The sequence below is a fragment of the Saccostrea cucullata genome, unplaced genomic scaffold (assembly GCF_032062105.1).
Source record: "Saccostrea cucullata isolate Sc308-1 unplaced genomic scaffold, CSIRO_AGI_Scuc_v1 ctg237, whole genome shotgun sequence".
Taxonomy (NCBI): domain Eukaryota; kingdom Metazoa; phylum Mollusca; class Bivalvia; order Ostreida; family Ostreidae; genus Saccostrea; species Saccostrea cuccullata.
Window position 1 is genome coordinate 347,715 of NW_026931975.1, and position 14,353 is coordinate 362,067.

The window sequence follows — 14,353 nt, forward strand, 5'->3', positions numbered from 1 at the left end:
TTTTAATTCCAGTAAATTATTGAAGTATTACAAACAGAAATTTTGAAAAAAAATCTTTCTACCAACACAATTTGGAAATGTTTTAAAATTTTCAAAATTCATAACAAGTGACTATTGTCTCCCAATAGAGATGGGCAGATGGCTAATGTTGAAAGAAATGAAAGCTTGTGTTATTTGTGCAGTAAAAATTAAATTGGAGATCAATTTCAGAACTTAATGGAATGGAATGAATTAGGTAATAATTGGAAAATAATTGTTGTAAAAGTATTATTGTATGATCTAATTGTTAGAATATTCTGAACTTTGATGACAAATTCTGATCTTGCATTCTTAAACAAGAGGCCCATGGGCCACATCGCTCACCTGAGTAGAAATTGTTTTATTATTGAAAAGTTTAAATCCAAAAGTAGTCCCATGACCAATCATGGCTTTGCTATTCTTGAGGAGAAGATTTTTAAAGAATTTTCCTATATATTTCTATGATCAATTATGGCTTTGTTATTCTTGAGAAGAAGATTTTTAAAGAATTTTCCTATATATTTCTATGTAAAATTTTGGTCGGCCATTGTGGCCCCACCCCCCGGGGGTCATGATTTGAACAAACTTGAATCTACACTACCTGAGGATGCTTCCATATAAGTTTCATCCTTCCTGGCACAGAGGTTCTTGAATTTAAAGAAGATTTTTAATATATTTTCATATGTATTTCTATGTAAAACTTTGGTCGGCCATTTTGGCCCCACCCTACCCCCGGGGGTCATGATTTGAGCAAACTTGAATTTACACTGCCTGAGGATGCTTCCATATAATTTAAATTTTCCTGGCACAGTGGTTCTTGAGAAGAAGATTTTCAAAGAATTTTCCTATATATTTCTATATAAAACTTTGGTCAGCCATTGTGGCCCCGCCATACCCCGGGGGTCATGATTTGAACAAACTTGAATCTACACTACCTGATGATGCTTCCATATAAGTTTCATCTTTCCTGGCACAGTGGTTCTTGAGAAGAAGGTTTTTAAAGAATTTTCCTATATATTTCTATGTAAAACTTTGGTCAGCCATTGTGGCCCCGTCCTAAAAATGGGGGTCATGATTTGAACAAACTTGAATATGTCGAAAAAATAGTTGGTTGACCTAATGAGGATGCTTCCATATAAATATGATCAATTATGGCTTTGTTTTTCTTGAGAACAAGATTTTTAATAGAATTTTTCCTATATATTTCTATGTAAAACTTTGGTCGGCCATTGTGGCCATACGCCCTACCCCCGGGTCAATAACGAACAAACTTGAATCTACACTAATTTAGTATGCTTCCATATAAGTTTCATCTTTCCTGGCACAGTGGTTCTTGAGAAGAAGGTTTTTAAAGAATTTTCCTATATATTTCTATGTAAAACTTTGGTCAGCCATTGTGGCCCCGCCCTACCCCTGGGGGTCATGATTTGAACAAATTTGAATCTACACTACCTGATGATGCTTCCAAATAAGTTTCATCTTTCCTGGCACTGTGGTTCTTGAGAAGAAGATTTTTAAAACATGCCACCAAATTTTTATTAATTCCCAATTATCTCCCCTTGAATGAGGGCATGGCCTGGATTTCATTTGAACAAAATTGAATCCCCTTCACCCAAGGATGCTTTGTGGCAAGTTTGGTTGAAATTGGCCCAGCGGTTCTTGAGAAGAAGTCGAAAATGTGAAAAGTTTACAGACAGACGGACGGACAGACAGACTACAGACAAAATGTGATCAGAAATGCTCACTTGAGCCTTCGGCTCAGGTGAGCTAAAAACGGTGTACATTTTTCACCAAAATTTACGACACTGTCCTCAATCGAATTTTACGTTATCTATGCTCTTCCTTTATTGTAAATATATATATGTATGTACTTCTTCCATGACTTTTTCAGAGAATAAATGAATGAATGAATGATTTCAGTGATACTTCCTATGCTCTAAAACCAATATTGTTTTTAACAATGTTGGAAGGTGAGCCCGAAGTATCTACATGACCATGATGACTAAAAGCTAGAATAATCTTGGAAACTATTTCAAAATGTTACCCCTTCTACAGTTTTGATCCAATTTCATTGAATATCATAAGCCTTTGAATTTCAGCAAGTGTGCGATTTGTTTTTAGATTCATTTCTCCTTGAACAAAATAGATTATATTAGTAAATACTAATTAACCTGATCTAGTGAAGATTCAAATCATAGTTCTTGATTATGCTAGAGACACAAATATAGGGGCTTAATTCTACACAGAAGTACATTAGGCCATGCAAAGTTAATTCCTTGGTTCTCAGGCCTTTTTTTTCAAGAAATATGACATGGAAGGAGGCTTTTTTTTTTTTTTTTTTTTTAATATTGCCCCTAAAACATGATGAGGCAGCTTTTTACAATGTACAAAACCTCAAAAAATGATGAGGGAGGTGATTTATTTTGATTTTATTGATTTAGCAATAAAAAGGGTCAATGAAGCACCCTTGGAAGAGATGAGGGAGGGCCGGAGAACCAAAAAATTAATTTTTATGGCCTTAATTAAGCAAAGACAAGACTTCAATATGTAAGCTTGACTTTGTCCCATGAACACTGAACAAGATACACATGATTACACTACTGTCCAAACCTAAAACAACAAAAGCTGATGACAAAATGATATTTTTATTGTCTTCAAACTTAACAATATCGTTAAAGTTACAAATTAAAAGTTGATGTTATTCATGATTAACAAAAAATACAATACAAATTTTTGTAACACTCCATAATTTACAAGTAACATAAAAGCTCATTAAAAATAAAATTTCGTTAACAGCAACATAACTTATGTACCTGTGTAGACATGTCAAACTGGCCACATTTTATATGGGTATTTTATTTGTCCTAATAATTTCTGATTCACCATTTTATGGATTATTAAATATTTTGATTTAGAAATATTAACTTTATCATGACTTGTGAAAGTACACACAAATTAAGTAGTTGCATAAATAGATTTAGAAAAAAAAAAATCCAGGCAAAATGTATTTGAAACGTGAATAAAGAAATCAATTTTCTTTCAAATCACAATGAACTAGAACATTGTAGAAATGATGTCTTTTTCATAACACTTATAACACTTTTGCTAATTTTCTTATTTATCGTTCAATGATCAGGACCCGGTTGTATTTGGTTAGAACTCGATCAGTTGAATTTCGCTAACAACAATCCCCCCTTCTTTCACTGCAGCACAAAGTTTATTGAAATGATTTTTTTTCTTTTTTTTTTTTATAGGCCTATTATTTCTTTCAAGGCATTAAAAAACTTGATAAAATGAGATTTTTTGTGTCAAAGTTAAAAACAACAATGATTTGGCAGAAATTTAAATTGGTTGTACATGTATTAGATAATTGGTAGGCCCTATATATGTTACACAAGAAAATGCCCATGGACACCCCCCCCCCCCCCCCCGAAGTGGTAACACATTGTATTGTGGGATATTCTCCTAATGTTTATAATTCATTAATGGATTCTTAAGTGTTTAATGATTTATTAACTGATTAATATCATTCAAACAAAAACCTTCATAGGTTTTTGTTCAACCTTTTATCCTGTTGATATAGCTCATATAATATCTTTTTCATATCCCACAGTTGTGGTGTCGCCAAGGCTCGGGATATAAAACACACAACACAGAAAAAAATCATATCCAACTACAAATCATATGAGATCCTGTAAGTACAACACACCTTAATGACTTTATTAACTAATGTATCATTAAGAACTTAATCTTTTAGTAGGCTTATTAATTCATTAATTTTAATCAACCATCCAAACATTACAGTTGACAAGTTTTTCAATATCACCAGATATTAATACTTTGGTAGAAGCAAAATTAAAACAAAAGTTAAAATCATTTAAACAACAATGATTCCATGAAAAGATAATACAATACATTGAATTTTATACAATAAAACTAAATGTTGATTCTCCAAATAGTCAGTTTGACTACATAGATGAGTCAAAATAAATAGTTTCTGCATATTGTGCTAATTTTGGTCTGAGGTCACCGGGGAATTTCCTGCGAGTCATCCCCACTGCTCTCCCCTGTACTAAAAATAAATTGAGGAGCATTAAAGTCTTCATTAATTATAAGTAATATAACAGTTCATCTTTTAAAATTGTTACCCCTCTCCTCCCTCCAATATCCTAGTTCCATAGCATGGACTATACATCCGTCTTTAATAAACCCAATCAAAACACCAAGGTCCAAGGCTCAGACTGTATACACATCTGAGTGATTCACCCATCATCCATCCCAACCCCTTCCTAATCAAAACTCCAAGGTCCAAGGCTCTGGTTACTACTAACTGTATATGCCTCTGAGTGACTCACCCTGTTGGAGGTTTGAGGGAGTTGTCTGCCATCTTCACCTTTTTAACAACTGTGGGGGATTCACTGGTTGTAACAGCTACAGATGCACTACAAAACATAGGGGAAAGATTTGTGATCATATTATAACTTGTAAATAATATAAACATTTTTATTTGAAATATTGATTCATTTATCAGGTTGCATCAAGACCAGATATTATCAGAAGAATAGACTTGGTATTCCTTAGTATTTTGCCTTTAAAATTCTACCTGTCTGTATGCAATACATGTACATACAATATCCTAAATTTCAATACCAAGATTTACATGAATCCTTAAAGTTAAGTTTTACATGTATCCAAACATTCAGGTTTAAATGTATATGGATACTTATATTTACGTCCTAAATTCTTATGCTCAGATTTACACGTTTTCTCATGTATCCTTATATCAATTCAATGCTCAGATTTATATGTATTCTGCTTTGTAAATTTAATCTTGTCAGCATACAGAGTAGCAGACAAGTAAAATGATTCATACATCAAATGAAAACACTATTTACAAATACATGTAGATTTATATACAAAACATTTAGACTGAATACTCATAAACACCATCAAGTACAATACCAAATACAGTAACACATGGTTATGGCAAACATACCTAGGCCATGCAAAGTTAATTCCTTGGTTCTCAGGCCTTTTTCCAAGAAGTATGATGAGGGAGGCATTATTTTTTAAAACTTTTTTATTGCCCCCAAAACATGATGAGGGAGGTGATTTGTTGTTTTTATTTTATTAATTTAGCAATAAAAAGGGCCAATGAGGCACCCTTGTAAGAGAAGAGGGAGGGCCTGAGAACCAAGAAATTAATCTTTTTATGGCCTTACAACGAAACTGATGCTTACAACAAAGCAAAATCGCTCGTCCTAGGTACTTCATTAAAAACATGTTTTACTGTAACTATATAACCGAGGCACTTCGTTAAAACATGTTTTGTAAAACTATATAACCGAGGCACTTCGTTAAAACATGTTTTGTAACACTATATAACTGAGGCACTTCATTAAAAATGTGTTTTACTGTAACACTATATAACTGGGGCATTTCGTTAAGAATGTGTTTTCCTGTAACACTATATAACTGAGGCACTTTGTTAAAAATGTGTTTTACTGTAACACTATATAACTGAGTCCTGACCTCTCTGATTCCGCTGGAGGATCAAATCGTAGCCGTTTCTGACTTTTGGGAGTGGTTCCAGTTGTACCATTCTTAGCTCTAGACATGGCCTCATTTATCCTCTGTAACTTCTCATTGGACTGTGAAAAAAATTGATAGCATTAACAATTCTTAATTACTAATTTAATAAAAATTTCGACATTGGCATCAATAATGCTTCATGTCATAAAATTCTTCATCATCCCAAGGCACAGATTTTGTGTCCATTCTATTCCCACAATATTTATGGAAATAGAATGGACACAAAACCTGTGGCTTGCAAGGATGAAAATTTTGACACCATCACTACATCAATATCTTTTCAGCTGAAGTCCTATAACTTTCTCCAATATCTACCTATTGAAATAAGAAATTGTAATATTACCCCTGTGAGATCCCCAAAACTGTACAGCTGTCGAGACCTGGGTGTCATGTTGCTAGGAGACTGGGGGGCCTTGAATGGGGAGTCTTTCAGTGGGGACACATAAAAGTTACGTCTGGAGGGTATGCTGATAAACAAGAACCAAATGAAAAAATATCTAATAAATGCATTATACAATTGATGAGGTTATTTAACCATTACCAAGCATGGTCATTTCAATGTTGGTTTTCGCCAATTCTTGTAGTACCTTATAGAGAAAGGAAATGATTTTAACAAAGGCTCAAATGATGATAGCAAATACCTGTAGACAGGAGATGTGATTGTTTTGGGTACTGGGGATAAGGATGGTGTCTACAAAATACAAAGTGACTTCTTTTAAAGATGAATCAAATTAAAATTCATTGTCTTTGGGAAAAAAATACACATGTAAATGCATGCTTTCTTCATAAATGTCATCTTGCAAATACAAAGTATTTATAACAGACAAAAGACATTTACTTAAAATCACCTCAAAGGGCTTTCAACCAACATTTCAAAATATCTGTACCTGCTTTGTTGGAGCAAACTGTAAAATGTAGCCCTTCATATTGTGCATGAACACTCTGTTGTAGAAGCCTATGATGGAATCATACTCTCCACGGTCTATCAGTGCATGTCTGTACACCTGTAAGTAAAACTCTATGAATATATTTCAAAGCATGCTTTATTTGAAAACAACAACCCCCCCTCCAAAAAAAAAAAAAAGAAAGGGGAGACCTAATTATCGTCAAGGGAATCTATGAGACAGATGGAAGTATTTGTCAGGAATATGATTATGGTACATCAAAAATCCCCCATCAAGGAAATTTGAATTGCTAGAATATGAGTGGAATAACAAACCAAATTAAAAATCTTAGGATAAACATGGAAAAGAGTTATTTACAAGAAAAGATGGAAAAATAAAATCCGAAAAAGAATGTAAACAGACAAATTACCAAAATTCTTTCATGGCTCTAAACATATACTCTTTTCAGGGAATTGATGTCCAATATAAAGAGATTTACTGTAAAATCACATATTTCGTAGGGTCAAATTTTCGTGGTTGAAGGAAAAGATATTGGTTCAAGGAGATTTCATTTTGTTGATGAAGAACTTTTTAGTAGTTGTGCATACGAAAATTTACATTTTGTGGTGGACATGAATTCGTGGGTCTCTTCATACCTCGAAAACGGTGAAAATTAAACCCCCACGAAAATTAGTGATTTCACAGTATCGTAAATGAACTTTAAAAAATAACATTATTCAACTCAGCACAGCATACATCAAGAAAATTTTAAATAATTGTCTTGTTTATTAGTAAGTAAAGTAACTTACATTTGGGCTGGCATCAGGCAGCTCACTGTACGTCCTGATTATCACCTTGAACTTAATTTCTTTTTCTGCTACTTTACAAATCCCATATACTGAGCATAACATCAGCTGCAAGAAAGGGTGTCCAAGGATAAAAACGTGCAATACAGTCAATTCTCGATAAACCGCCACCTTTTGTTATTTAGAAATCATGGCGGTATAACGAGTTTGGCGATGAATTGAATTCTACCAATTGGAAATTGAGTTACCGTTCCTTTTTACTACAATAGAGTTATCTTTCTTATGATTGAAATACAGTTGTCTTTCTTGAAATAAACACTTGAAAACGTGTCAAATATTTTATTTTCATAATATTTAAGAAACACATCACAGACAATTTTAAAAGACATTTTAATGTTAAAAACAACCAAGATGATAAAAAGAAGACTTACATACATGTAAAACCAATTGTCATGTCATTTAGCTCATTTCAAATAATTTTCCAACGTAGATTGCTTTAATCTCGCGACGGAGGCATTTAAAATGAATTCTTGAATAAAAAAGCATTTATCCAACACATCTTCGTCGTTAAAACTCTCACAGAAACGAGTGACAATTTCTGACGCAGCTTTAGCTTCTTTAACAGATGGAAAACTAGACCCACTTTCGTCGTCATCGGACTCGGCAGCACAGGTGGTAGTTTCATCGGATCGCGAGATAGATTCAACGATCATGTCATCAGCTAGCGTTTCGCAGCTGGCAACATTTTTGTCAAGTCCAACAAACTCTGCGACTGTTAGCCGCATATCATCGTCAATGTCCAGTCGGCGATATGCCTCGGCCAACAAATCTGGAAATTCGGTGTTTCTTGAGTCGTCATCAATTTGACTATTGTGATCGTTCTGAATCTCTGTCAGACCGCTATGACGCCAGCAGTTTTGAATTGTTGTCGGGCTAACTTCGTCCCACGCTCGTTTTACGAACCGTATGGCTTTGTCAAGCGGAACTATCGGTGGTAGACCCTCATCAATACACTGCATAAGATGTTTTAACTGCTTTTGACGGTAATAACTCTTGAAGCACTGAATAATGCCGGCATCAAGCGGCTGAAGATGACTGGTAGTGGTCGGAGGTAAAAAGTGAATCCGCACATTGGATAAAAGTGGCTCAGCATGACTAGGTGCGTTATCCATAATAAGCAGGACTTTCCTGTTCTCTCGTCGCATGCGCGCGTTAAATTTCTTCAGTAACTCACAGAAAATAGAAGAAACCATCCAGGCCTTTTTATTTGCTGTATATTCCACATACAGATTAGAATTGAAATCTTTGAAACATCTAGGTTGTAAGGATTTCCCGATGACGAGTGGCTTCAATTTGTCAGTTCCATCTGCATTGCACATAAGAGTTATAGTAATGCGATCCTTTGCCTTTTTCGTGCCCTTGACATGTTCATTCGTGCAGAGAGAGCGATCAGGTAACAATCGGTAAAATAAACCTGTTTCATCAATGTTATAAATGTCTTTCAAATCATAATTCTTCATGACTTCTATTGCCTTTTTTCTGCCGTCAGTAATCAAATTAACATCAATACCAGCGCTTTCTCCACTTATTATTTTTGATGAAATACCATGGCGTTCTTTAAAACGCGTCAACCATCCTGTAGAGTATCTGAAGTCAGAAATTCCTAGCTCTTCGCCAAATTGTTTCCCCTTTTCAATAAGCATGTCGCCCGTCACTGGGATATTTTTTGCCCTCGCTTGAGAAAACCAGAGAAAGAGGGCTTTCTCCAAATCCGTATTTGCCGCACTTCTGTGTCTTTTTCGAGCAGGTGAACCATCAGAATCGGCGAGAATTGAATGCTTAGACGACAAAATATCACCCACTGTTCTCCTTTTTATCGGTTTCTCCCACAAAACAGTAAAATAACTTGCAATTTCTGCCTGGGTACATTTTGGATGATTGCCGTGATATGTAAGAATTTCTCTTTTTTCGTCAAAATTTAACAACACTCTCTTTCGTGGCGAAGCCATGACTAAAGTCGTAATTACTGAACAGAAAACAGAACGGCAGTTTATATTAACAACAACTCATATTAAAATAATTATCTTGTTTATTTTAAAAACTACATGTACCTTGCTTTGCTGTGTACAGCCGATCGATTGCGACCTGTGAACCAATTATACGCTTCATCGAACACCAAACACCTGTGGCGGTATATCGAGATAATTGACACCTTGAAATGGACGTTTGTTATGAAAATAGGGTGGCGGATGGCGGTATGCGAGTTTGGCGTTATAAAGAGAATTTTATATAGCAGGAAAAACGTTCTTGGGAAATCATGGCGGTATTGCGAGAATGGCGTTATATCGAGTGGTGATAATTCGAGAATTAACTGTAATTGTTTTGTCTCTCTTCATTTTAATGTTTATTCCATATTATAAGATACAAACAACTTTTCTGAAGTTTTGAAATTCTTTGGAATTTTTTTTTTTTGTAAAGATGATGTTTTACCAGAGATCTATTTCCATGTAAGATTTGTAAGAAAAACTCTTATTGAGACAGAAGTGCTGATTGACAGTACTAAACCTTCCAAATTTTAATATTGAGGGTTATTTAATCAATACATGTGTGAGAAAAAAAGACTCTTTGACTAACCTGGTCTAGGTGTCTGTTCTTCAGTAAACCTGTCTTCTTTGTTATACAGAATTCAAAACAGGTCCAAATCTTGTGTTGCTGGAATAAAGAACAACATGCATGGCACTAAGTATAAAAGGATACATATATGATGTATGTATATAGTCCCATGTGTAATTTTAAGTTTAAACTTAACTTTTCCTCCTTTCATTCAAAGATATTGCATATTTCACTTTTTAAATATACATGTAATATAATACAGTCTGTACATAGTGTACAAAGCCACGGGCATTGCTTACGTAGATTCAAGGTTGGGTTGTAACTGGAAGTTAAAACTGCAAATTAATTTAGGAATCAACTCTGGAAATCAGGAGATTTTTGGGTTGTTCAGCAAAAATCAGGAGAAGAGCATGTTATAAAAAATAATTGGGCTAAGGGTTAAAAATCGAGTGATTTGGCAACTATTGCTACAGCTAAAATGCAAAAAAGCAATTCTGAAGACAAACTTTGTTATCGAAGCTTAAATTAAAAACAATGACGGACTATATAATTGTACACAACTAATCAATCATTTTACTAGCACACTCAAAATTGAGCTAAATCTTTCAACATCAATTGTTTAATATGATCAATGATTAGCACATTTGTATGTATCTGTCATCTTAAATTAGCATTAGCAGAATGTAAGAAGGGTGAAAATTGCTTTATTAAGATAACTGCTAAAGTAAATGTTTACAGAACAAAGGAGAAATAACTCAATCTAAAAACCATGTAATATCTGCTCTGTGATCACTAAAGAGAGATGAGACAACTAAATGACTACTGTGATTTTAGAATTCAAATAAATACCAATGCATGCAACGTATTAAATGTTTAACAATAATATATAAATTAACGATCCATTTCTCATTAATTGTCTGCTTAAGTTGACAAAATTCTTGCTTTGCAAACTGTTATACTTACTAAATCCTTTGGTATATTGAGGAGTGAAGTCAGCTGCTCAAGACGATGGAATCCAAGTCTGCAAACTACAATACACAAGAAAGAAACCAAATCATTGAAATGATACATGTAACTGGCAAACTACAAAAATTCCTGAACAGTTCTTTTGTCATTTTGACAAAAGTTATCCACATTATTATTTTTTTTTTTGGCATGTACATAACTCTTTGGCTTCAGGAAACAAGAGGCCCATGGGCCACATCGCTCACCTGAGAAGCTTTGACCATTCTGTTCTTTACCAGATTTCACCCTTGTTATACATAATGCATCCCCACCCTACCCCACTGATCATAATTTAGACATTTTGAAATCTACACTACCACATGATCCTTCCATGGGCACATATGTTTCAGCTTTTTGGCCCAGTGGTTTCCCAGAAGAAGATTTTCAAAGATTTTTCCTATATATTTCTATGTAAAACTTTGATTCCCTATAATGGCCCCGCCCTTCCCCCGGGGGTCACGATTCCTACAATTTAGAATTTACACTACCCCAGAATGCTTCCACATAAGCTTCACTTTTTCTGGCCAAGTGGTTCTTAAGAAGAAAATTTTCAAAGATTTTTCCTATATATTTCTATATAAAACTTTGATTCCCCATTGTGGCCCCACCCATCCCCCTGGGGTCATTAATTGAACAATTTAGAATCTACATTATACCAGGATGCTTCCACATAAGTTTCAGCTTTTCTGGCCCAGTGGTTCTTGAGAAGAAGATTTTCAAAGATTTTTCCTATATATTTCTAGTATGTAAAAATTTGATACCCCATTGTGGCCCCGCCCTTTCCCTGGGGGTCATTAATTGAACAATTTACAATCTACATAATACCAGGATGCTTCCACATAAGTTTCAGCTTTTCTGGCCCAGTGGTTCTTGAGAAGAAGATTTGAAAAGATTTTTCCTATATATTTCTTTATAAAACTTTGATTCCCCATTGTGGCCCCACCCATCCCCCGGGGGTCATTATTTGAACAATTTAGAATCTACACTATACCAGGATGCTTCCACATAAGTTTCAGCTTTTCTGGCCCAGTGGTTCTTGAAAAGAAGATTTTCAAAGATTTTTCCTATATATTTCTATGTAAAACTGTGATTCCCCATTGTGGCCCCGCCCTTCCCCCGGGGGTCATGATTTGAACAATTTAGAATCTACACTATACCAGGATGCTTCCACATAAGTTTCAGCTTTTCTGGCCCAGTGGTTCTTGAGAAGAAGATTTTCAAAGATTTTTCCTATATATTTCTATGTAAAACTGTGATTCCCCATTGTGGCCCCGCCCTTCCCCCGGGGGTCATGATTTGAACAATTTAGAATCTACATTATACCAGGATGCTTCCACATAAGTTTCAGCTTTTCTGGCCCAGTGGTTCTTGAGAAGAAGATTTTCAAAGATTTTTCCTATATATTTCTATGTAAAACTGTGATTCCCAATTGTGGCCCCGCCCTTCCCCCGGGGGTCATGATTTGAACAATTTAGAATCTACACTATACTAGGATGCTTCCACATAAGTTTCAGCTTTTCTGGCCCAGTGGTTCTTGAGAAGAAGATTTTCAAAGATTTTTCCTATATATTTCTATGTAAAACTTTGATTCCCCATTGTGGCCCCGCCCTTCCCCCTGGGGTCATGATTTGAACAATTTAGCATCTACACTACCCCAGGATGCTTCCACATAAGTTTCAGCTTTACTGGCCCAGTGGTTCTTGAGAAGAAGATTTTTTAATGACCCCACCCTATTTTTGTCTTTTCTTGATTATCTCCCCTTGCGAGGGGATATGTCCCTTCATTTTAACAATTTAAATTCCCCTTTACCCAAGAATGCTTTGTACCAAGTTTGGTCAAAATTGGCGCAGTGGTTCTTGAGAAGAAGTCGAAAATGTGAAAAGTTTACAGACGGACAGACAGACAGACGGACAGACGGACAGCTAGACGGACGGACGGACGACGGACAAAATGTGATCAGAAAAAGCTCACTTGAGCCTTCGGCTCAGGTGAGCTAAAAAACTCATCAATACTTACAAGTACATTTAATGAGATAAACAGAAAACCTGAGGTAGTTTACCTTTATTCAGGAATATGGTGAGCGACTGAGATCTCTTCCCTGTGCCTTTCTCAGGACTTGTCAGCTCGTTTGCCGGGGAGGAAACCTTTTGGGGGGATTGTCCGTAGGAGGGAGAAAGCCCTTTACTTTTGGTTGTAACAACTCGCATTGGTGAAAGATATCTAAAAGTCAATAAGAGTTATGTTGTAAAACTTATATAACCAGAGGCCCAGGGGCCACAGCGCTCACCTGAGAACATCGGCAAGGAAAAAGCACATATCAGATCAGAACTGAAAGTTTACTGAGGTGGGGGGGGGGGGGGCTTGAATTTTAACCCCCCAGGGGGTCATGATTTGAACAAACTAGAATCTACACTACCTGAGGATAATTCCATATAAATATCACTGATCATGTCTTTGAAGTACTTGAAAAAAAGATTTCCCTATTTAATTCCTATATAAAACTTTGGTCGGCCATTTTGGCCCCACCCTAGCCCCGGGGTCATGATTTGAACAAACTTGAATCTACACTACCTGAGGATGATTACACATGAGTTTCATCTTTCCTGGCCCAGTGGTTCTTGAGAAGAAGATTTTTAAAGATTTTTCCTATATGTTTCTATGTAAAACTTTTAACGGCCATTATGGCCCCACCCTAGCCCCTGGGGTCATGATTTGAACAAATTTGAATTTACACTACCTAAGGATGATTTCACATGAGTTTCATCTTTCCTTGCCCAGTGGTTCTTGAGAAGAAGATTTTTAAAGATTTTTCCTATATATTCCTATGTAAAACTTTGACCGGCCATTTTGGCCCCACCCTATCCCCAGGGGTCATGATTTGAACAAACTTGAATATACACTACCTGAGGATGATTCCACAAGAGTTTCATCTTTCCTGGCCCATCGGTTCTTGAGAAGAAGATTTTTTAAAAATGACATTAATTTTTCTCTAATTCATAATTATCTCCTCTTGGAAAAGGGCATGGCCCTTTATTTGAAAAAACTTGAATCCCCTTTACCCAAGGATACTTTGTAGCAAGTTTGGTTGAAATTGGCCCAGTAGTTCTTGAGAAGAAGATGAAAATGTGAAAAGTTTACAACAACGACGCCGACGACAACGACGACAGACAACGGACAAATTTTGATCAGAAAAGCTCACTTGAGCCTTTGGCTCAGGTGAGCTAACAGGCAAGTAAAGGAATATCTTCTTTCTCAACGCAAAATTATCGAATTTACTTCATAAATACTTATACATGTATATACAAGTACTAACAGATCAGCTGAGGACACTGTGTTGGAAAGGGGCGACACCTCTACTGGCAAGGCTGGGGTCTCTGTTTTACTTAAGGCATCAAAGACTGGGGATTCCTAAAATCACAACAATTCTACAAATTA

General features: G+C 35.6%; 1 protein-coding gene across 2 annotated transcripts in view; it reads right to left on the minus strand.

Annotated features, from left to right (window-relative positions):
• Positions 1-3,213: 3,213 nt before the first annotated feature.
• LOC134234149 (retinoblastoma-associated protein-like) overlaps positions 3,214-14,353 on the minus strand; it is a 43,649-nt gene continuing 32,509 nt past the window's right edge. For both annotated transcript variants that reach the window (XM_062716209.1, XM_062716208.1), the window contains 11 exons: positions 14,232-14,326; positions 12,978-13,138; positions 10,877-10,941; positions 9,935-10,012; positions 7,304-7,408; positions 6,498-6,614; positions 6,252-6,301; positions 5,954-6,077; positions 5,551-5,669; positions 4,374-4,460; positions 3,214-4,090 (listed from right to left, as the gene is read on the minus strand). In XM_062716209.1, coding sequence (XP_062572193.1) covers positions 4,045-4,090; positions 4,374-4,460; positions 5,551-5,669; positions 5,954-6,077; positions 6,252-6,301; positions 6,498-6,614; positions 7,304-7,408; positions 9,935-10,012; positions 10,877-10,941; positions 12,978-13,138; positions 14,232-14,326 — 1,047 coding nt within the window. In that variant the 3' untranslated portion in view covers positions 3,214-4,044. The remainder of the gene's footprint in view (positions 4,091-4,373; positions 4,461-5,550; positions 5,670-5,953; positions 6,078-6,251; positions 6,302-6,497; positions 6,615-7,303; positions 7,409-9,934; positions 10,013-10,876; positions 10,942-12,977; positions 13,139-14,231; positions 14,327-14,353) is intronic.